At 35.0% G+C, this 24,060-nt stretch overlaps 1 protein-coding gene and 1 pseudogene across 1 annotated transcript; both read right to left on the bottom strand.

Moving 5' to 3' along the window:
* Nucleotides 1-4,551: 4,551 nt before the first annotated feature.
* LOC143634221 (acyl carrier protein 1, chloroplastic pseudogene) lies at nucleotides 4,552-9,790 on the bottom strand (annotated as a pseudogene).
* A 1,450-nt stretch (nucleotides 9,791-11,240) lies between these two features.
* Nucleotides 11,241-13,449, bottom strand: LOC143634228 (glutathione S-transferase zeta class-like). Its single transcript, XM_077102371.1, has 10 exons — nucleotides 13,259-13,449; nucleotides 13,077-13,121; nucleotides 12,925-13,010; nucleotides 12,783-12,854; nucleotides 12,648-12,701; nucleotides 12,484-12,559; nucleotides 12,298-12,359; nucleotides 12,145-12,204; nucleotides 11,988-12,066; nucleotides 11,241-11,317 (listed from the first exon to the last, which is right to left on the bottom strand). Exons 1-10 carry the CDS (start codon nucleotides 13,323-13,325, stop codon nucleotides 11,277-11,279), a joined length of 642 nt encoding a protein of 213 aa, XP_076958486.1. The 5' UTR covers nucleotides 13,326-13,449; the 3' UTR covers nucleotides 11,241-11,276.
* Nucleotides 13,450-24,060: the final 10,611 nt, after the last annotated feature.

The raw sequence follows: 24,060 nt of genomic DNA, 5'->3' as shown, positions 1-24,060 counted from the left end.
TTTTTACTTAATTTACTTAGATTTATGAAATAGTCCATTTTTAGAGTTTTCATGTACCAGTCAGCTCGCTTATGCGAACTTTGCCGGTTTACACGTTTTAAGCTTTAAAAACTTGTTTTTATGTTCTTTTTAGCACAAATAATTACCCGATTAGTCTCGGGTCTTGAAATTTTGCACAAAACTTAATTTGACAGTAAGGAATTTTGTAAAAAAATTTTCCAGATTTATTTTCTTATATTTACATTTATTTATCTATTTTTAAATCTTATTAAAACACTAAATATATCAAAAATACCAAAACACTTTAGAAAAATCCCAAATTTTTCTGGGATGATCCTTGTCATCCTCATAACTTTCTGGAATTTTTCCAGATTTATTTTCCTATATTTACATTTATTTATCTATTTTTAAATCTTAATAAAACACTAAATATATCAAAAATACCAAAACACTTTAGAAAAATCCCAAATTTTTCTGGGATGATCTCTATCATCCTCATAACTTCCTGGAATTTTTTCAGATTTATTTTCCTATATTTACATTTATTTATCTATTTTTAAATCTTATTAAAACACTAAATATGTCAAAAATACCAAAACACTTTAGAAAAATCCCAAATTTTTCTGGGATGATCTCTATCATCCTCATAACTTCCTGGAATTTTTCCAGAATTTAAAACTTATTTTTCAAGCCATTTTACCCAAAACCGAGCTAGAAAGCCCTAGAACTCGTTTCACCGAAAAGCCTACTTAGACTTTTCCAACTGAGCTCAAATTTTGTGGGTGACTTTTATATGTTATAAAAAGATTATCTTAAATTTTCCGGAATTTTTCATCATGTTTTGCTATTTTTCACTATTTTTGGCCAAAACCGAGCATTAAATTCACCAAATATTCATCGTTTATCCAAAAATTACCAAAAATTCACAGATCTCATATTTTCATGTGTAGATCATCTCTGTGAAATTTCGTGACCCGACTCTAAGCACACGAAAATCTGTCCAAATTTCATAAACACACGAAAACCGAACTATTTTGTGTGTTCTAGCTTTAGATCGCAAGGATCTCGGTTTCTAGCCTTTGCTAGCTGCTAGATACAACACTTACAAGCACATCAACACCACACCAAGCAAGTTATACCCACAATCAAGCCATTTCTTTCCTAGTGTCGGTTAAAACATCAAAACAACGATTTTGACCGTAAAAATCCATTCTCGACTCTTTTTACTCATTTCTTGGACCAAGATCCCTTGTATAACTTGTATACATCTCTTGGTCATGCAAGAGTCGGTTTCATCTCGGATTTTCACTCGTCTTTCACATGGAAAATTCATTTGACAAGATTTCAACCGTAAAAATTCATTCTAAACATTTTTAACTAATTACTTGGATCAAGATCCTTTGTATAACTTGTATACATCCCTTGATCATACGAGAATCGGTTTCATCTCGGGTTTTCACCCATTTTTCACATGAAAACCTCCTTTTCTCAAGAATTATGAAATTAAAAACAAGATTCAAGAATCAATTCATGCATATACCTTGAGATCTTGGTGAAAAATGGATGAATCTTGGATGAAGGTTTGAAGATTGAGAGAGTTTGAGAGAGTTTGGATGAAAGAAAATAAAAATGGAATGTGTAAAAGGGGTGTGGGGGGGTGGCCGGCCATATGGTGGTGTGGGGGGTGGGTCCCACAACTTCAATATTAGCCACACATTTGGATTGTGTAATCCGGATAATGTTGTGGATAATCTGGTTCAGTTCGTTTCTCGTTTAAACTCGTAATTCGGGTTAAAACGAGCCTAAAATGGTTGTTTTTCGGGTTAACATAAAATTTATATAAAACTGATTTAAAAACTTTAAAAACTTAACACATGACATTAAAACATCATATTATTAATAATTACGCATCTTTTTCGGCTTGATTGATCGTCTCTTGCTTGGTTTGGTGTTAAAGGTTTCGTTTAACGTACCGACGTACCATTAAATCGAAATCCTTTTTCTGTGCTACAATTTACTTATCCCGAAGCATTAATACTTCGTAAATATCACTAAACATTATATACTTCGTCTATAATGTAATTCCCGATTCGTTCGGGTTTCAATAATCTTTCATTGGTTAATTGTAATTCCAATACGATTCACTATATAATCGAGTATGATTCGTACTATGAATCATATATACTCGTATATACGTACTATAACTCATATAATCAATATTTAAATGACACGTAAATAGTATATACCGGCTAGGGTATACCTGAATTTGCCGGAATCGTTACAATTAAGGAGGTGAATGAAGAAAATGAAGAATTACTCTTGATTTGTTAAGTGATTCAAGTTCGGGGTTTGTTTTGTTAAGTTTTATATTAATATTTGTTTAGTATGTTAAGAATATTATGGATTATTCTAGAATAAGTTTGTCTTGTTTTCCAAGTTAGGTTTGCCTTTGAGAACAAGTTTAGTAGATCTATAAATAGGGTCTAGATTATTAGTTTGATTATATGAAAAGAGTCATAGGTTGTCAACCCAATATCTCGTGTTCGTTTGATAAGATTGTTTGATCTGTTTAGGCCAACAGAGAATTTTGAGAAGCTGGTTAGAGAAAATGTGAAGTTGTGTTTGTGTGTTTGTATTTATAGTATTTTAAAAATGTTACATATTTATTAATATATAGCCGCCGGGGAGGCGGATTTAAAAATAAAATTTTATAATTTTTTTACCGTTTGAATATTGATTTTTTAATTGAGAAAATTTCTAAAATAAGCATTTATGAAAACGGTATTCAGGTTTTAGGTATCATTTGCAAGAAATTCTCAAAATAGGTATTATAAACTAGTCATGATGAGTAGTTTATGATTACACACGAGTAGTTTGTAGAACCAGTTAAAACTTGCCACGTGCTCTTAAACTAACTGTAACGAGCAGATTCACTAATCATTTACTCGTCAAGACTAAATAAATTTCATGCCTCGTAATCAACGCCCACGAGTAATTCATAAGTCCTTTAGTCGCGACGACTAGTTTACCTGGTTTACATTTCCTATACGAATAGTTTATTAGTAGTTAACTAGCCATGACTAGTTTAACATTACAATCTACTCGTCGCGCCTAAAGAACTTATGAACTACTCGTGAACGTTAATTACGGGGCATAAAACTTATTTAGTCGTGATGAGTAAATGGTTAGTAAATATGTTCGTTACGGTTAATTTAAAAACATGTGTCAAGTTTTAATTGGTTATACAAACTACTCATCACGACTAGATTATAATACCTATTTTGGGAATTTCATACAAATGGCATCTAAAACCTAAAAAACGTTTTCATAAACGCTTATTTTGGTAATTTTCTCCTTTTCAATTATATATGACCAAAATTCTTGTTTGAATATTCTCCTTGGAATGGATGCTACCATCTTACTTGTGGAAGATCAAATTCCTCTACACATCCTCACATGGTTCATTGACGCAATTGTGAACTTTTAAAACTTAGGTCCCTTTGAAGGTTTTTTTCATTCAATATCATGTGAGGCTCATTATCTTATTTTGGTCATTGTCCTCGATATATCATATGCAACTTCACATTAACTATCACATGTAATGCTTAGCTTATCTAACTAAAGAGCATACTATTCACTCCATGTTAGGTACACATGTAATTTCACTAAATAAGTTTACTCTTTGGAATTTTAGCAATTAGGTAAACTAAATCATACATATTCATAAATGTATACTTTACTGTAATGTACTTGTCTTAGCTATTAAATACTTTTGAATTGCATACACTTCACCAGTTTATAATTATATTGAGGGACAAGGGTCATTACTCCTGTTGAGAATTATTTATATACTTAAACTAATTAAACTTGTAGATGTGAGTTGACTCTTTGACCACACATATGTGAGTTGACTCCAATGGACCCGTAAATGACTTTATCTAATGAAGAAATTATAAGACGGGTTTAAAAACAGGTTTTGGCTATATTCCTGTCTTCTCAAGGCTTGGAAGTTACGTTGTCGAGTGTGGTCAAAATTGGTCAATCATCTAGACAGCATGGATGGGGCCATTTATCAGGCAGACAATCTGCAGTTATATGTGATGCTGGTGAAGAACTTGCAGCTTTAAGGAAGCAACTTGCTTTAATTCAATCCACTGACACTATTAAAGTTAATGAACCGAGTCATGTTTGACAACAGTTTATGTTGAATCAAAGAAGAGAAAGAGATTACTTATCTGCCATTATTTTAATTAGAGAAATAATATATTGTAACGTATGCACTCACACTATTACATGTATATATATAAACTAATGTTAGCAAGTGCAAATTCACATGTGAATTTTTGTATGTAAAAAAAGATAAAGACTTAATTATGTCAAGCCAAGTAGCATAATGAAAGCAAGTTCTTCAAAAATGACCAAAATCTAACTCTATAACCGCATACCATCTAACCTTTAAAACAACTACCAGCATTCCAAAACAGACGTGCGCAACAAAGAAACAGCTAAAAGTAACCAGAAACAAAAGACGGGAATCTTTCTAATAATATATTACACATTGTTCTTCTCGAGGAGCTTCTCAATAAGATCGGCTGCATCTTGAACACTGGCTATGCTCTGGGCACTCTCCTCTCTCACAGTGATGCCAAACTCTTCCTCAAGCCCCATCACAATCTCAACCTGCAAACAAAAAATAACAGAATTACATAAGTTTATAGTTTCTAGTGAACCTTTAACATAAATTTTATTCGTTTATTAATTTAGAGTTACCGTATCTAGTGAATCAGCACCTAGTTCAACGAACTTTGATTCACAGGTAACCGCAACGTTATCTTTTACAGTCAGTTGTGTTCTCACAATGTTGCAAACCTTTTCAACTGTCTCTAGCTTTGCCTGGAAAAATATGTGTAGAATGAGTTCCTAGCGGGTCAAGTCGGGGCAGGCCAGAGCCCGCCAACATAAGGGTATTAGAATATAGTTCGGGTTCCCTCCAAATAAATTTGTATAAAGTTTAAATTGTTTTATTTTACATTTGAATTTGAATTTGTATTTCAAATACTAGATAGAATCAGTTTCGTATTATGTTGTATTTGATCCACAAATGTAGGATCCCTCCTGTATATGTACGCATCTCCAGTTAATGAAATATTTATCTTTGGTTGAACTTTTCATATGGTATCAGCCCAGGACCTTTTATTCCGATTAAAACTTCCAGAAATTTTTCTTCTCAAATCACATTTATTTTTCCAGCCACTACCTAATTTCCTAAACATGAGTACTGAAAGCAGTCCCATTTCCACCGTAGCCACCACACTTCCCCTCACAACACCATCCCTTACCATTGTTCATTTTCCCTCCTCCCTCAAACTCACCTCCACTAACTATTTCAGTTGGAAAACTCAAGTAGAAGCTCTCCTTCAGGGACTAGACCTCTACAAGTTTGTTGACGGTTCTCACCCGTCACCGGCTTCAACTGAAGATGCCGCTTATCCCGCTTGGTTCCGGCAACACCGTCTCTTGTTTGGTGCCCTCGTCGGAAGTTTATCCCCATCCATTGCTTCACTCATTAACAATGCTCCTTCATCTTTTGAGGCTTAGAAAATTCTTCCCAACACATATGCCTCAACTTCTCGTGGCCATATTAAACAGCTTCAATATCGGCTAAAACAATCTGCCAAAACTCAAGACCAATCCATCACCGATTTCATGCAGTCGGTAAAAACACTTGCTGATGAGCTTTCAATTCTTGGGAAGCCGATGGATTCCGAAGATATCACTGATGTTATCCTCACTGGTTTAGATCAAACCGGGTACAAGTCGGTCATTGATGCCGTTCACGCTAGGGAAAACCCAATATCATTTCACGAACTACATGAGAAACTCATTAACCATGAGTTATCTCTTACCAAAACCAATGCATCAACTCCCAACATACACCAACCCACATCAGTTTTTGCCGCTCACACCCGCTCATCCTCCAAACAGTGGCCAACTCGAAATCACTCATATCCTAACAACCGAAATGCCGGCCTTCTACCCACACCCAACCCGAACAACCCGACTACTGCCGCCCTTTCTTGGGCAAATGCCAATTTTGCTTTAAACAAGGACATTCACTAACCTCATGCTTTACCTTCAAGAAAGAGTACCCTCAAGTTGTTCTTCCAGCTCTTCCACGACATGGACACAATACACCACAAGCCCACATGATGGGAGTTCAAACCACAACCTCCAGCAACCCTTCTTGGCTATTTGATAGTGGCGCATCTCATCACATCACTAATGATTTGAACGCCCTCTCACTACATGCACCTTACGATGGTACCGATGAACTTGTCATCGGCGATGGTTCGTCTCTTCCTATCACTCTGTTGGTTCTTTGGTTCTTCATTTTGCTAATACTTCTTTTCTTTTAACTAATGTTCTCTGTGTCCCCTCTATTTCAAAGAATATAATCTCTATTTCTCGATTATATGTTGACAACAACATACTAATTCAGTTTTATTCTTTCCATTTTTTTATCAAGGACTTCCGCTCAAATCAACTTCTACTCCGGGGAATGGCTAGTTGTGGGATATATGAACTTCATTCTACACTACCACCCATTGCCTTTCATATGCAACAAAATAAGTCTAGCCTTTGGCATCACCGACTTGGACATCCGCATTATCAAATTTTACAACATCTAACTTCTATTGTTCCTACTATTAAAGCATTCAAAAATAATTGTAATTCATGTTGCATCAATAAAAGTCATAAGCTTCCATTTCATGTTTCTTCTCTTTCATCTAACAAACCATTAGAATTATTATTTTCTGATGTATGGTCATCTCCAATTACCTTCATTGATGGCTTCAAATATTACATAATATTTGTAGATCACTTCACCAAATATATTTGGATTTATCCGCTTAAACATAAATCCGACTCCCTCAACACTTTCATTAGGTTTCAACGTCTAGTTGAAAACTATTTTCAAACAAAAATTAAACAACTCTTCTCCGTGAATATATCAAACTTGCATCTCATCTTGCTTCTTGTGGGATTTCTCATCTTACATCCCCTCCGCATACACCCGAACACAATGGTTATGCTGAAAGACGTCATCGTCATATAGTTGAAACGGGACTTACATTACTCTCTCATGCCCATCTTCCTTTGAAATTTTGGCCTTTTTCTTTTTCTACCGCTACTTATTTAATTAATCGTCTTCCTACTTCTACACTTCAAAATAATTCACCATATTTTTGTCTTTTTAACAAACTCCCAAACTATGACAAATTACGTAGTTTTGGTTGCTTAGCCTATCCTTGGTTACGACCTTACTCTAACCACAAACTAAACCTCCGTTCCAAGCCTTGCATATTTGTTAGCTACTCCCCATCTCAAAGTGCTTATTATCTTCTTGATCCGCTTACTAATAAAATTTATACTTCTCGCCATGTTCGTTTCATTGAAACAGACTTTCCATACCCCAAGCTCACCAACACACCTACATCACCCTCTCCTGAACCCGATTCTTGGCTTCATGTTAATCTATTTCCAATCTCTAAAACCATTACCACACCAACTCCCCAAAACCAATCTGTTCCCCCACTTCAAACAACTACATGTGATCCAACACCCACCTCACATGCTTCCACTTCTGTTGACATTCCACAACAAGATTTATCTAATATTAATTCCACCATTCCCACAAATTCCAATTCTTCCAACCCCCCTACTGTCCCCACTCGACAAACAAGACAAAATCGCACTCCCAACCCAAAATATCATAATAATGACTTTCACCTTTACCATTCAATTACCCAACCTTTCCCTGAGCCTTCTACCATTACTCAAGCTCTTAAACAACCTCAGTGGCGTAATGCCATGCAACAAGAATACGATGCTCTTCTTCGTAATCAAACATGGTCACTTGTCTCTCCCGATTTAGCTCCTAACCTCGTTGGTTGCAAATGGGTTTTCCATACCAAATTTAAACCCAGTGGGTCCGTTGAACGCCTCAAAGCACGTTTAGTCGCTAAGGGCTTCCATCAACGTCCGGGTCTAGACTATGTTGAAACTTTTAGTCCCGTCGTTAAACTGGCCTCACTTCGTCTCATTCTTGCTCTTGCTGCTTCTGAAAATTGGTGTCTATGTCAACTCGACATCAATGACGCCTTCTTGCAAGGTACCCTCACCGAATCCGTTTACATGTCTCAACCACCGGGGTTTGTTGATCCCTCTTTTCCTCACCATGTTTGCAAACTCAACAAAGCCATATATGGTCTTCGCCAAGCGTCACGCGCCTGGTACGTCGAACTCAAATCATTCCTTATATCCGCCCATTTCAAACCCACTATTTCTGATCCATCTCTTTTTGTCCGTCGTTCTAACAGTTCTCCAATCTATATTCTTGTGTATGTTGATGATATTATCATTACTGGACCCAATTCATCTGTTGTTTCTTCCTTCATCACCTCTCTTGCAAATCGTTTTTCTCTTAAAGATTTGGGCAATCTATCTTACTTTCTAGGTGTTGAAGTTCTTCCTCACACTGATGGTTTATTTCTTTCTCAAACTAAATACATTCTCGATCTTCTTACTAAGGCTAACATGAGTGATTGTAAACCGGCTTCCACACCTATGACAACTTCAGTCCATCTCACCACCACCGACGGATCACCATTACCTAATCCTACAGAATATCGATCATATGTGGGGGCTTTACAATATTTATCATTAACTCGTCCAGGCGTTGCATTTGCTGTAAACAAACTTTCTCAATTTATGCACCATCCCACGAACTTACACTAGGCAGCCTTGAAGCGACTTTTACGATACGTACATGGGACTCTACATCATGGTCTATTTTTACGTCGTAACTCACCATTACAACTTCATGCTTTTACTGACGCTGATTGGGCGGGTGATAAACAAACTTATCGAAGCACACAGGTTACATTGTTTATCTTGGTTCTAACCCAATAGCTTGGATCTCAAAAAGGCAACCCACCTTAGCTCGATCCTCAACTGAAGCAGAATTTCGAGCGGTCGCCTCAACCACTACGGAAGTGCAATGGCTTATCTCATTGTTGTCTGAACTTGGATATAAATCCACGGTCACACCGGCTATATACTGCGAATAACTTAAGCGCCACACACTACTCGGCCAACCCTGTTTTTCACTCTAGAATGAAACACCTTGCTCTCGATTTCCATTTTGTGCGTGAAAAGGTACAAGCTGGGTCAATACGCGTTACTCATATTAAAGGTGATGATCAGTTAGCGGACGCCCTCACCAAGCCCTTGTTGAAACACCGCTATCATACACTTCTATCCAAGATTGGACTCCTCTCACAAACGTCCATCTTGCGGGGGCATATTAGAATATAGTTCGGGTTCCCTCCAAATAAATTTGTATAAAGTTTAAATTGTTTTATTTTACATTTGAATTTGAATTTGTATTTCAAATACTAGATAGAATCATTTTCCTATTATGTTGTATTTGATCAACAAATGTAAGATCCCTCCTGTATATGTACGCATCTCCGGTTAATGAAATATTTGTCTTTGGTTGAACTTTTCATAAAGGGTACCCTTTACAAATATACATCAACCAAATGAGAACGGGTCAAATGGGTTGAAAGTCGTTAAGATATAATTTTTTAATGCATACAAGCTTCTAAATCATTTTTATTAAAATATTAACAGATTAATATTTGTAAACACTTACCGCACATGAAATTTGAAGGCCGCGGAATGAGACCGGGAGGTTGCTTCTTCCTGAATTGTAAAAACAAACCATCTGTTTCAGACCACTGGTTGGTGCCTGAATAATATTATTCAAAGCATAATCATTAGTAGGTATATACATATATATAGATCTGAATTAGTAACACACGATTTTTTACATTCTTGTTGATTAATGTGACACTTAGGTTCAATATAACGTACCTGACAAAACTGTACACAGAAACAAAACATTAAATTGACGTATAACTTAATGGAAAAAAAATCATGATTAAACATTTAAATACCTGCTAAGTAGCAAAGACTTGTTGCATTTTTTCTTTGGTTACACAAACGGGTTAACAGCAATAATATTAGTAAAGGGAGAATATGTTATGATATACGTACCAGGCAATAATATCCGGTGAGCGTTGCCATGAATCGATCGGATCGGGAACTTGGAGAAGAATGGGCAGAGGGGACTTAAAATGTGTGGGTAAGTAGAGTGTGTCGTAAATATATAAGGAGAAATTACAAGAGAACATCATCCGCATATTGAAGTCACTGTTAAGTTTTGACCAATAATAACGTACTTTGTTAGGTACTCACGTAACAAAATCTTCTTGTTTGTTCCCATCTATTTCATATGGCTTTAGATATCTAAGTTATTGACTTATTGTTAAATAAATAAAATTAAAAATATGTTTAGTGATATAGTGATTTAATCTTACTTTATAACTTGTGTTTTAATTATTTAACTTATTAGTTAAGTGTCTGTTTGGTATGGGGGGGGGGGGGGTAATGAAACAAAGAGGCAATGAAATGGAGAAACGAATTAAAAGGATCATTAATCATAGTCTTATTTGGTTAACCTAGTAACAGAATGAATCATTACTTACTCCTTGGTAATTGTAAGACGCAGAATTAAAATACAAATGACAAATATATATATATATATATATATATATATATATATCTGTCTAAAAAATAAAGAAAAATTATCAAAATAAGAAATGGTAATAGTGGTAGTGATCCAGTAGTGATGGTGGTGGCAACTTCATGGTAGTGGTGGTAGCGGCTAGGTAGTGGTGGTAGTGGTGATAGTGATTGTGGCAACAACAACAGTGGTGGTGGTGTGGTTGTGATAGTGACGCGGCATTTGGGCGTAAACAAGTTGTACCAGGCTCAACAAAGGGGTAAGTCAAGTAGTCTACACTAATTAGCTTCTTTGATTTAGCAATTGTTGGGATATTAAATTGAGTGCTTGGTGAGTTAGTGCTGATTCAATGAAAGTATCCTTATATATTTGTTGAGTATCGTATACATGATCAAGCTTTCAAGGATCGGACTGGTTTGGATTTCACTACGACCCACTGTTTGATTTTCTTTTGTTCATTATATATCCAACAACCTTTATGTTAGAAACAAACATTTAACATAAAACATACAACACACAACATGCAACATACAACATTACATTACATTACATATCATAGCCAAAGGCTAATGCTCCTAGTTTTTATTCAAGTGCCTTCTTAAATCGAACGTGGTAATGGTGCACCTTAAGCGTCCAGTAGCTTCACAATATTGGAAGCCGATGTATCTGAATATAAAGCATTAGCGCAACGTCAAATCTCAGCTTTTTCAATATTGTGAGCATACAATTGCAAAAGTTAGCTAGAATATCACTTTCAAACTCACCACAATTTCGTAATATAAAAAAGCGTAAACAATAAAAACAACACACTTCCTTATTTTGATCGATTTAAAGAGGTAGCAAGTAATTATTTTAAATTTGTTCACAAGCATATATGCATTTTAGTCAATTTTAGGGAGTTTAATATGACACGAAAACATGTTTTGTGGGACATTAATTTCATGTAGGTTTGACAAGTTTACATACATTAATATAACAAAACTAAGTTGAGAGACCTTATTTCTTATGTATACTAAGTATATTGGTTGTATTAACCCTGCAAAAACATGTAACTTAATGCAGATTACCTCAGTTTAGATATTTTAAAAAAGAAAAAAAAAATGGTGAGTTTGGTGTCTTTTTATAGATTTGTGACAATTTCTACTCATTTGCTTTTAAGTAGATGTGAGTTGTGTTTTTATCTGAATAGGTCAAATAGAATAAATATCAGCCAAAAAGAGAACGCGTCAATTGGTCGAATGAGCTGAAAGTAGCCCATAATTGATGTTTAATGCATAAACTAATATTGTTTTTTGCAATACTTGTAAAAAATAATAAAAAAAAACTGTTGTGGAACCTGTTTCAGCCAAAATCTGTTGGAAAGGTGGCGTTTCATTGTAAACCTTGTGCAGTTTAACTAGGAGTGGGAACTCGGTCTGCTCCAATGAATGGATAAATTTATTAAAAGTAAAAAAGATAAAGTTGGCATATTAGTAACTTGTGAGAAGAAATACCATGTCAAGCTTGAACCGGTTGATTGCGTTATCAAGTTGAGGTGCCAAATACAAGTCTGACTGCAAGTAGTCAATGACACAGCCTTAATTTATTTCATAGAAGTTATATCAAACTAATGTAAGTCATTATTTGTTGCAATGGACTTAACATACCAGATAAATTTCATCTCCGGTAGCATATTTTCCTGCATAGTTCACTAATAGCTTCTCAAGAGCTACCAAAAGTGATCACATAATTAAAAATCATAGTTAACAAAACCTTAAGAATGTTACACTTTGAAATAATTTAACTCCAAATTATTCCATATGGATACAAAATTAGATTTTTTTTATCCTTACCCACTAAACCTTTCCGGATATGAAATTGAGCCCAAGGAAGCTTCTCTTCTGGACCAACAAGTTCCCCAACATAATTCTATTCAATTTAAACACGGTAAAAACTGAAATAAGAGACTAATTGCAAAAACAAGCCTGGTCAAAATGTAATACAAGTTTCTACTCACAAGTAAAACCATATTTTGAAGAGGCTGAATGCTGGAAGAAACAATACTTGCAACCTATACATATATAAAGTCAACACATCCAAGATCCTAGTACTTTGACTATTGGTCAACTGTCAAAGTGAACAACCTATTTACCTGGTAATTTATTGATTTTCTCAAAAGATCTCTAGGCAATAAAGCATGTTGTGGGTATTTTTCTTCCAGATACTGTAATATTATCAGTTATAAATCAACTGAAAAGGAAGCCAAATGAAGAACAAGTATTAATTTTACTTACTAATATAATGGCATAAGAATCTGAAACTACAATAGTGTCATCAACAAGTGCAGGCACATATCCCATAGGGTTGACTTTTAGAAGCTCTGTATGTAAAATTTGTTATAATGGAAAATTGAAATGAATTAATATTTAATAGTTTATTTTCTCACCAGGATCATTGAAGGAGGTAATATTGATGCACTCATACTTGAGGCCTGCAATTTACTATTTCCTTTCATACATTTTACATTTATAAATATACTAAATAGAAAACAAGTGTGAATTAAGTTAGAAATTAAGTTTTTAGTGATGGAAGTGAATTATAAAAAATATTGGATGAAGCTAGATAAACCTTTTAAGTAGAGAGCGAGACGAACACGACGAGAGCAGGAGCTAATTGGATGCGAATACAGCTTCATTTCCGGAGTTCCGTACTGCACTTGATTGCTTGAGTGAACTCACAACAGTCAGTTGAGTTTGAGTAGCTTTTTATTAGACGATAATATCTAAGCTAGCTAGTGTTCTCACACCACCCAAAAGTCTACACGTGATGGCCATATGGGTCCTATAACACTTTTGTCTTATGATGTCACACGGCACGGCTCACATGAATTGACTTGAGTGAAAGTAGTCATACATACCTTTAGTGTTGAATCACTGTTTTTTTTTTATTAGCAAAAAGATTAGACGAGTTATATGATTTGGCATTCATATAACTTGTATTACCTTTTTTTTTTTTTCCATTTTATCATATGCCACGTATGACTATTAAAAGACTCGATTGACCACTTTTCTTCTTACCATACAGGTTGTGCGACACGTTCAACATTGTTTGGATAGCACAATAGTAGTGTTTGTATAGTGGCCGTAGAGTTGACAATGAAATTAGAACCTGCTGGAAATACTCGAAATTTAAAACTTCTAAAACGGACCAAGTGTGGAATTACTTTTGAATTTTTTTCTGGGTATGAGATTTGGTGGTACATCCGTTTACCTAATTATAGTACCAACATCTTCGATTAAAAAAATATTCTAAGTATGTAATATATATATAATATACTTAATTATATTCTTTGTTTCTACCGACCCACTTATTTTAAGTATATAAGGAATATAATATACCCGATTTGATTTAGGTATATAATATACCTGAAATCCGCGGGTATGCTCGATGCGCGACAGATCAAGTATGACGACATGATTAAATAAACATGTTCATAACTTGATTCATTGTCATCCTTAAGCAGAGGTATGTCCAAAACAAATCAGTAGTACCACACCATCATTAATGCCCCTTCAATAATACAAGATTAAATAGATTATGCACTTTCTTATTTTGCTTATCTTCTTTGATCTCTTTTGTTTCAAATAATAATGTTAGATTTGAAGTAACTTAAAAAGATATTTGTTAAGTGACTACATGTCATAGATTAAAGCAAAAGGTAAAGAAAATATAAAGTGTAATGAGATGCAAATGGATGAGTTGACTTTGGTTTAAGGGTCAACTTGTGTTTTCACAATAATTCGTGGGGTGTTTCAAAGAGTTAGAATCGAATTATAATTAAAATTAGGTGCTATTATACCACGCATTATGGCTGGGACATGATGGCGGTGATAATGATACATACTTTCAATTAATAGAACTTACAGGATAATTGCGTAACTAAATGAAATTTGTGAGGTAATATATGTTGGGTTAATCATGTAATTACTGAATCTTGAGAGGGATAGTTGTATACTGAATTCAAAACTACACTATTAATATATAATATAGTTAATTGCAATTTTGGTCCCTATGATAGTATGGTGGTACCCGAAACGTAGGTTTCAACTCCGTGGTGGCATTTTTGCAGTTATGATCCTTGTGGTCAGCATTTATTTTGCAATTAGGACCCACCGTAAACCAAAGTTTTGTTTTATGTGAAAAACTGTTCTACCCTTACAATTTTCAACCTGTGGTTTTAAATACATACAATTTGGATCCTCTGTCTATTAATTTATTTTCCATTTAACTAAGTTAACCAACCAAAAGTTGACATTTTAGGATTGACTTTCTTTGACCCGTTGGCCTTTAATGTAAGCTACTTATTACAATCTACGAAACATAAGTAATCATAATCTTGACTATCTAAACTAATATTTTGTATATATTAACCAAATTGACATAAAATCAAAGATTTACCTAGTTTGTCTCTCCTGAGTCAAAGTTTGACTTTACACAACCTTTACAAATTGAAACACAAGGTGCAAACATACATGTATATACACTTGAATACGTTCAATACACACTACACACAATTTAACTTTCCAAGGTCAACATATACACATACACAAACATACATACATACATACATACATACATACATACACAGATACATATATAAATATAAATATACGTAGATAAGCCAATGTTGACTTTTCAAGGTACATGCATAAATACACATATATGCATACAATTATATATACACACACAATGATACATACATATATACATAGATGCATACATATATAAAATGACTGTTATGCCCCTACAAAAATAAACATACACATATTTTAAGCACTTGATTCCTTAACTAATTACTTTGTTATTGTTGTTCTACAAATTCAACAAATGCATCTAATTATACATAAAATTAATGTTACATACATACATACATACACTACGTGAATTATGACCTTTGGTCACACGAAAAAAGTGTCTTTAGCCACACATATTTGGTTCAGGTCATATGTGACCAAAGGTCGCGACACTGTGGGTATGATATGGCCACACACAATTTTTAGTGGCCTTATGTGTTATAAGTGTGGCTAAAGGGTACATGCATTAGTTGCTGGCCATCAAGAAGCCTCTCCAATAAGTGTGGCTAAACGGTAGAAAATGGCCACATGACAATTTACTGTGAGTGACCATTGCACGTATAGAGCCACATGAATTCATGTTTCAGCCACATGAATTTTATAATAATGTGGCCAATAGGGTTGTGTTAAGCGTGCATTGTGACCTATACCGTGTGGATATAGCAAAGCAATCGCCACTTAAATTTAATAATAGTGTGGCTAATTATATCATATAGACACTGGACATTACATTAAAAGTGGGTAAAAATGTTTACTTGCCACTCAAACACTCATTTGTAGATTATAGTGTGGCTATTGTCTTACCATTTGTCACACACAATGCTTTTCATAATTTAAAGTGTGGCTATTGTCAAACTTTTCGTCACACATAGTGAGGTATTGTGTGGCTAATCATATCATATAGACACTGGAGGTTATTGTCAATGTGGCTAAAAATGTGAACTTGCCAGTCAAACACTCTTTTGTAGTTTGTGGTGTGGCCATTGTCTTACGGTTTGTCACACATAATGCTTTTTCTAATTTAAAGTGTGGCTATTGTCAAACTTTTCGTCACACATAGTGATGTATTGTGTGGCCAATCATATCATATAGACACTGGAGGTTATTGTCAATGTGGCTAAAAAGGTGAACTTGTCACTCAAACACTCTTTTGTAGTTTGTGGTGTGGCCATTGTCTTACCGTTTGTCACACATAATGCTTTTGTAATATAAACTGTGGCTATTATCATACTTTTGGTCACAAGTAGTGATTTTTCCAATGATGTTTGATCTCGTTCCGCCACACAAACAAAAACCAAGTGATGACAATGTGGCCAATGGCTAGTGTGGTTATTTTATGCCATTTGGTCACCCTTGGTGATTTTTTTATATGACGTTTTATATGATTCCGTCTCACACAAAAAAAACGAAGCAAGCATGGTGTGGGTAATGGTGATATATAAAATCATGAGTTTTCGGTGAGGCTATGTCACACTTTTAGCCACACATAATTTGTAATCTCCATCAACTTTGCCACCCTTTCGTCACATAACAATGTTTTTGTTGTGGCTAATAGTCATTTATAGACTCTAATTTTTTTAATTTGAGGTGTGGCTATTGTCTTGCTTTTGACCACACCTATTTAATGTGTTCTATGTGGCCAAATAGTGTGTAATTAGGCAATATATAATTATTTTTATTTTTTGTGCATTAATATAAAACAGCTGTAAGCAAGCATGACAAAACAAAATTAGAAACAAATTATATTAACAATAATATTCACTTAACCAAATGTATACATCTTTTTGTAAGATATATGAAAAATATCTTACAAAATACAAAATAACGACTACCTATATACTAGCTAAGGCGTCGGTTTTCTTGGCACTGCTCCTTGTCTTCTGTTTGGGCACCCTGTCTATCGTTGTGTACTTTTCCTTTGGCTTCTTGCCAGCTCTGTCTGGTTCTTTTGAGGATGGGAGTGGTGGTAGCTGGAACAACAGATATGAAAAACAAATATGTATAATTAATGTCATATTTTATAATTGAATAGAACAAAAGAGGAATAAACTCCTTGTCACAAAAGATATGATCTCTTGTGATATTTTGTAATTGAACAAAATAGTAGGCCTGTAAACAAACCGAACATTCGTTGAACTGTTCGTGAACTGTTCGGCGGGAAGTTTGTTTATGTTCGTTTGTTTGATAAACGAACGAACACGAACATAAAATTTGTGTTCGTTTAATTAAACGAACGAACATGAACACATCCGTTCGTTCATTTATGTTCATGAGCGTACATTTGTTTATGTTCGTTTATCTTTGTTCAATTATGTTAGTTTAGACTATAAACAAACGAACATAAACGAACACAAGTGTTCATTTTTTAAAATAATTTTTTTTAACATAGATATTTGTTCGGTTAAGTTTTCGTATAGGTTTAAAGTTAAAAGGGAACAAACCTTCTGGTCACATAAGATTAAGTGTTCTGGCCAAGCAACAAAAGTACCAGTTGCGTCACCAACAGTCCTAATTTCACCTGCCTCACAAGGAATAATTTCTTGTTCCTTTATGGCTTCATTAATACTAACTTTATAGCAAACCTCCGGGATTGCTTTTCCATGCAACTGTTGTGGAACCGGTGACCAATGATCTCTACCATGTGCCACCTTGTTACGCTTGTCATTCAGACACAAAAGAAACTCATACACCTATAAACAAGCATGGGAAATTAAGATAGCTTAGTTGATGTCAATATATAAGTAATACCCATGGATATGCCATGTTGGTGGGAAATTAACAATGTTTCGCGCAGTACATACCTTTATTTCAGGAGGTGGGGAGCTTCATCCTTAGATACATCAACTTTTCTTTTACGGCTTCTTCGTTTTACCTAAAAACCATTCAATGAATCAGCTTATGGATGGAAATCAATCAACATTAAAAGGGAAAACTCAGAACAAAAAATATGAAACTGTCAAGTACTGTTGGTTTTTTCGAGCCGTTACTATCCGGAGTGTGGTGTAGTTGTGTTGATGTTTGGTCAACATTGTTCTCTACAGGCTTCATTGGTAATATAAAAGAAATTGGAATTGTTAGACTTATTAGGTTATAAAATACAAAAACTGAAATTACCAAATACTTACTGATGTCGCGCTATGGGGATCGACTACCGTTTGGTCAACATTTTTGTCCACGGACTTGGCCTGCAGTTCAGTAATAGAAAATGAGCACACTAATATTGAAAACGAATTATAAAAAGTACCGAAATTGTCAAATACTTACTGATGTCGCGATCTGGGGAGCGAGTACCGTTTGGACAACTATTGTATCCACAGACTTGGCCTACAATTAACTTATGCAAAATCAGCACACTCACATGGAAAGTTAATTATTAAAAAAATCAATCAAACTGCCAAATGCTTACCTGAGGAGCGGATTCTTGTTGCACAGCCTCACCTGAGGTAAAGATGTTTCCCACAGAACTGGCCTACAAATCAATTTATTAGGTTATGGAAAATGAAAAATCACATGGAAAGTTGTAATAAACAAAGAAACTGTCAAATACTTACTGGTGTTGGCATTTTATTTTTCCTCACAACACTAGTACTTTGGTTAGAACCAACCTGATTGGGAACATGATTTACCTACGAATTTCGACAAAAACAGTGCCAATTATGTATGTTGAATGCATTAATTAATGTGTTTATATGTAACATACGTCACTTACTTGACTTGCCGACATTTGCGGCAACATTCCTTCGAGAAGTCTAAACCTAGCCTCAAATGCTAACTATTCCTTCCCACGGCTTGCTAGCATAGCATTCGTGGATTCAAGTAGAGACGTCAACTTGTTCACCACTTCATCTCTCTGCATCGCCTCATACTCAAGTTGGGCAATCTGTTCCTTAAACGAGCCTTTTTCCCGACTCACACCCCAATATTCACCTACTGTCAATCCGTACCCAATCCCTTTTAAAATCCACCTTTCTCTTTTCCACGCACTAAGGTGACAACATCTGTGCACGATTCAAGTGTTAGGGCTCCGGAGGCGATCTGCTCCTCATGCTGAACCTGCAAGAAAACAATTGTCAAACTGCCGATTCCTTACAAGCATAAAATATCAGATTTCATGAACTACTGTAAGTAAATAAACACTTTGTAAATGATTAGGTTAAAATATGTTATATATTTGTTCAAACGAGTCTATTACGCTTGTAACACGCTTATGTACAAAAACATATATAAATATTCTAATACGCTAGTAACACGCTTATGTACAAGAATCAAAGTCTATTACTCTTGTAACACTCTTATGTATCCACATCAAGTGTTGAGACAAGTTAGACAGACTCAAGTTTGTTTGACGCCAATATAAGGCTGTGTGTGTGGCAATTCACAATGAATTGACTTTAACATGATTTAAAATGTTTAATACTAAAACATACTAATTTGGTTGCCACGCCTTCGACAACAACATTCTTGTATGCACCATCTTTGTCCTCCCTTGCTTTCATCCACATTAATGCATGGTCGGGGATCTCATCCAGTGCAAGTTCCTTGTTTTTGACCTTGTAAGATATTCATGCATTAGACACATAACCAACAAATCATTGAACTAGAGAGTGAGGTGATTACCAGTTTCTCTCGAAGGTAGGTATAACCCCCTCGTCCCATGTGATGATCAAAAACATTGTTTGCACGATCTCCCTTTGTTGAAGCCGAGTGTTTCTTCAACCACACATTTAATTATATTTAATAAAAGCCATAAACTTCTCTGATAGTGTAGAGGAGACCTGAAACTTCTCTGATAGTGTGTACTCAACGAAGCGATCCCAGTCTTCTTGCCTGATCATCGTCCTGTGTCCCTTGGGTATCGCCTTCAGCTTCAGAGGTTTACCGATGTTCGGCATTATGTATTTGGCATACATTTTTCTTCGTAAATTCCGAAGAAGGTGTCCGAGCTGATTCATCACAGAAGGCCTGTGACACGCCTCAATCTCAAAATATTTCTGCATAATATAATACAGTAAAGGTAAATTACTTCTTAAAATATTTCTGCATCAAATAAAAATAAAGAATAACCGTTATTTGTTTCCACAGTTTATATCTAAGCTCCTTTGTGACCTCCCTCCAACTTAAATGTCTCAAGCCAACTATCTCCCTTACAACATCCCATAAAAAAACTTGAAAACTTTGATCTGTTTTGGCCAGTGAACCTACCCAGATTATCAAACTCCACTACCAGTCTGACACCACCAGAGTTTGCATAATTGGTACGTAGCTTAGGTAACCTCATCAACTCTCTTGTAGGTTTTTTAGTAGTAGCCAAACTGTTGATGGGTTCGATAGCCATCGTCGCTATATCATCGTCTCCTTCAACGTCGTCGTTATTGGCTTCCTCGCTGGGGTAGCCTTCAGTGTCGTTTGATTGAGCGTCGTCGTCGTTGGCTTCCTCATCGGAGTATAAAACATTGTTCTTCTTCGATTGTTTGATCTATAAGCTTCATCTTCGATTGTTTTTTCTGGAGTAGCCTTCAGTGTCGTACGGTTTGTGGAGTGGAAAAGTTTTTTAATAAGTTGGAGTGTAATTTGATTTTTGAAGTGTTAAATAATTTGGAGTTTTTGAATATTTGGAGCCAATTTGGAGCTTTTTGAGTTTTGCCTCCCTTTTAATTAAGAACCAATAGATTATTGGCATAGTTTTCAATTTAAATTAAAGGGGATAAGCGTGTTACTAGCGTATTAGGATATTTATATATGTTTTTGTACATTGGCGTGTTACAAGCGTAATAGACTCGTTTGAACAAATATATAACATATTTTAACCTAATCACAAGCGTTTTTAACAAAGAAAGGGATAGCCATTAGATGATCCATAAAACATGTTAAGAAAGCATTTTTAGATAATCCATATTTACCATTCATCAAAAGATGCCATACAAAAAGTACCATTATAATACATCACAAAAAACCCAAGACGAGCAAAGCTAACATCACCATCACTCCGCCTTGTCCACAATCTCCGACCCCAGCTCGTTAAAACTCATGTTGGTTGACACCGTAGTTACGGTGTCAACCAAAGTCCCACACACTGAGTCGTAGCATGTAGACTGTTGTTTCAGATAATCAACAGCCTTTGCCTTAAACTCAGTGTCTGGTTCCATCAACATGAATTTACATGAGTCGAGGGTCTTTGATTTTTCAAATGTGAGTCTAGCCCTAATCTCTTCGATTGTCTTCAACAAAGTGTCGTCTTTCTCTTTTTCAAGAGACATCCTTGCTTTCACCATGTTCTTCACGGTTTTGTCACAAGAATACATTTTTATTATTTTTTTGAAATGTTTAGTGTGAGTGAATAACAAAATATATGTTACAATATATAGACCTAAAATTTAATTTTCGGTAGTTGAGACAGTAATTTAATGCAGTTAAGTTTGATTTTTAGCCTATCTAGTAAGATATAACTTATTTAAAACGTTTCCCAAGCGTGATATATATTTTTTTTATTTTAATTAACTTTAATGTAGGCTATCATTACATAAATATTTTTTTCCAAGATTTTCGACAGGTGAGTAGGTATAAGTGTAATTAATTTCCCAAATTAATTTTGACAAGTGTATAATATAGAAATATTTTTCCCAATTTTGACAGGTGATATAAATGTAATTAATCTCTAGTTAAAAAAAATTGAGACAAGTGTGAGCGTTTCCCAAGCGTTGGACACCCTTTTATTTTTTTATTACAGAGTTACTATTCGTATGTGAGTATACTTTAAAAGTGTCTTTTCTTTTTTAATTTGTGAGCTTATTATAAGCATTTAATAATTTTGCTTACATATTAACTGTTTGGTCTGTGAGCCTTTTTGTTATATATACCTACACCACATTTGTAAAACTCCTATACCTACATAAAATTTAAATATTTTTTTAGTTAATAATGGATTGCTCGTCATCATCCACATCATACAAGGATGTCCTCAGGAGGCAAATTGAGGATCAAATCAAGACAGATAAAACTTGTCGGGAAACTCTTACTGAAGAATTTGTAAAGACTAGCAACAAATTGGATGCCAGGGATGTCATTGCAAAAGTTCTTACTCGAATGCCCGCTAGTACTATCCGAGATCTTGCTGTTTTGTTTATGGTTGATGTAGGACAGAGAGAGCTTGACCAGTTAAAACTTTTGGGCAAGGAAATTCTTGAACTGAATTGTTTAATGGAATTGAAGTTGAAGTTTCTTATGTCACTCAGAGATTAGTATGTGATGGTGTTTCATGAGTGTTTAGGATGTAGTGATGGTGTGTTTTGGTAATAATAAAATTTGTATGTTTGTGTTAAAACATGGATTCAACATGTAAACTATTATCTTACATTACAAAGTGGTAACATAATACTAGAGATCTCCATAAGTCTATATCATAACATCTAACAAGTATCTTAAAGTACATAGCAGTCAGTTTTGAAATCATTCAAATTTGTTGTTGCCTTAAGTTCAGCAATCAACTCTTCTCCGGTTAAAACAGTGTTGTTATTTTCATGGAATACCTGTGCTTTCTTGATAAGAGTATTTATGTGTTGGTTTACATCCGAGAGGAGGATTTTTCACAAATACTTTGCCCTCAAACTTTTTAGCTGTTTTTGTTGTTTAGGGCCTTCGTTGCAAAAATTAAACTCCGTATAAGTGGCCATATATTTTAAGCGTTTTAGCCACATTACTAATAAATACAATGGTTTTTCGTCATATTTTGCCACATTATTAAAAATTTGGCTAACAAATGTGACATTAGGTCACACAACGTAATATAAGTGGCTATATCTTTTACATTTTAGACACATCTCTTATCAATACAGTAGCCGTTCGTCACATTTGGCCACACTATTAAAACATGTGGCTAATTAAATGTCACAGTTTTCCCTTAGAGTGTGGCTAATACATGTGTTTTAGGTCACATGTATCAAAGATCAAACAAACTATGATTGTAGGTCACTTCTTCACACATTTTTATAATGTGGCTAGCTTATGTCACAGTTTTTTTTCATAGTGTGGCGAAAAGTACCTGAGTAGGTATAGAATGGTCACATGAAGAAAAACATGTGTGGCCAAAACTAGTCTGGAAGGTTTTCAAACGTGGTCAAAGACCTTTTAGCCACACATTTAAGCCGAAGTGTGGAAAATCGCCCAGACCACATGTGTGGCTAAAAGGCGATTTTCACGTAATGATACATACATACATACATACATACATACATACATAAAAAGATTGTTATGCCCCTGCAGAAATAAACATACACACATGCATGTAATTATATAAAGTCAAACAAAGTAAATGTTTTGGTCAAAAATCACCGAAGAAATAATTGAACAATTTAGTTAAGTGGGGCAGTGTGTTCGTCAATAATATAGTGGACAAGTGCGGTTAAAGTTAAGGGTTGACACAACGACATAGCGAGGAAAAGCCTAGGATCCTGGTAAGGATCTTCGGAAAAACCTTGGGAAGAGAACACAATCCTCTGCCTGAATTTATTAATATGAAAAAGAAGGTTATAGCTCGGGAACTGAATGAGAACGAAAGGTATGTACAATTGCAAGTGTTGTGAATGCAGAGAATGTGTCCTATAACGTTCTCAATAGCCCCAATATATAGAAATGAAAAATAACTAAAAGTCCTATAATTCTGGGAACCCTATTCGCATAACCGTTTGAAGACTTGTTCTCCAATCCCACGTGCATTTCAACTTGTCCTCCGATCTTTCAGCTAGAAAGAGTCATCTAGCTGTTGTAGGCTTTTATACTTTTGAGTAACCTGCAAGCATA

This window comes from Bidens hawaiensis, unplaced genomic scaffold, assembly GCF_021521415.1.
Source record: "Bidens hawaiensis isolate Kalapana, Puna unplaced genomic scaffold, B.hawaiensis_p1.1 tig00007035_1, whole genome shotgun sequence".
Lineage (NCBI taxonomy): Eukaryota > Viridiplantae > Streptophyta > Magnoliopsida > Asterales > Asteraceae > Bidens > Bidens hawaiensis.
Note: the sequence above shows the minus strand (reverse complement) of the source record. Positions and strands in the feature narration are given on the sequence as shown.

Bases quoted from the DNA above. Each gene is read 5' to 3' on its own strand.
- LOC143634228 (XM_077102371.1), bottom strand. From the start codon at position 13,325: ATGAAGCTGTATTCGCATCCAATTAGCTCCTGCTCTCGTCGTGTTCGT. The intron at 13,122-13,258 runs GTTTATCTAGCT...AGTAAATTGCAG, and splicing joins TCTCGCTCTCTACTTAAAAG to GCCTCAAGTATGAGTGCATC. The intron at 12,067-12,144 runs GTATTTCTTCTC...TCATTGGAGCAG, and splicing joins ACCGGTTCAAGCTTGACATG to ACCGAGTTCCCACTCCTAGT.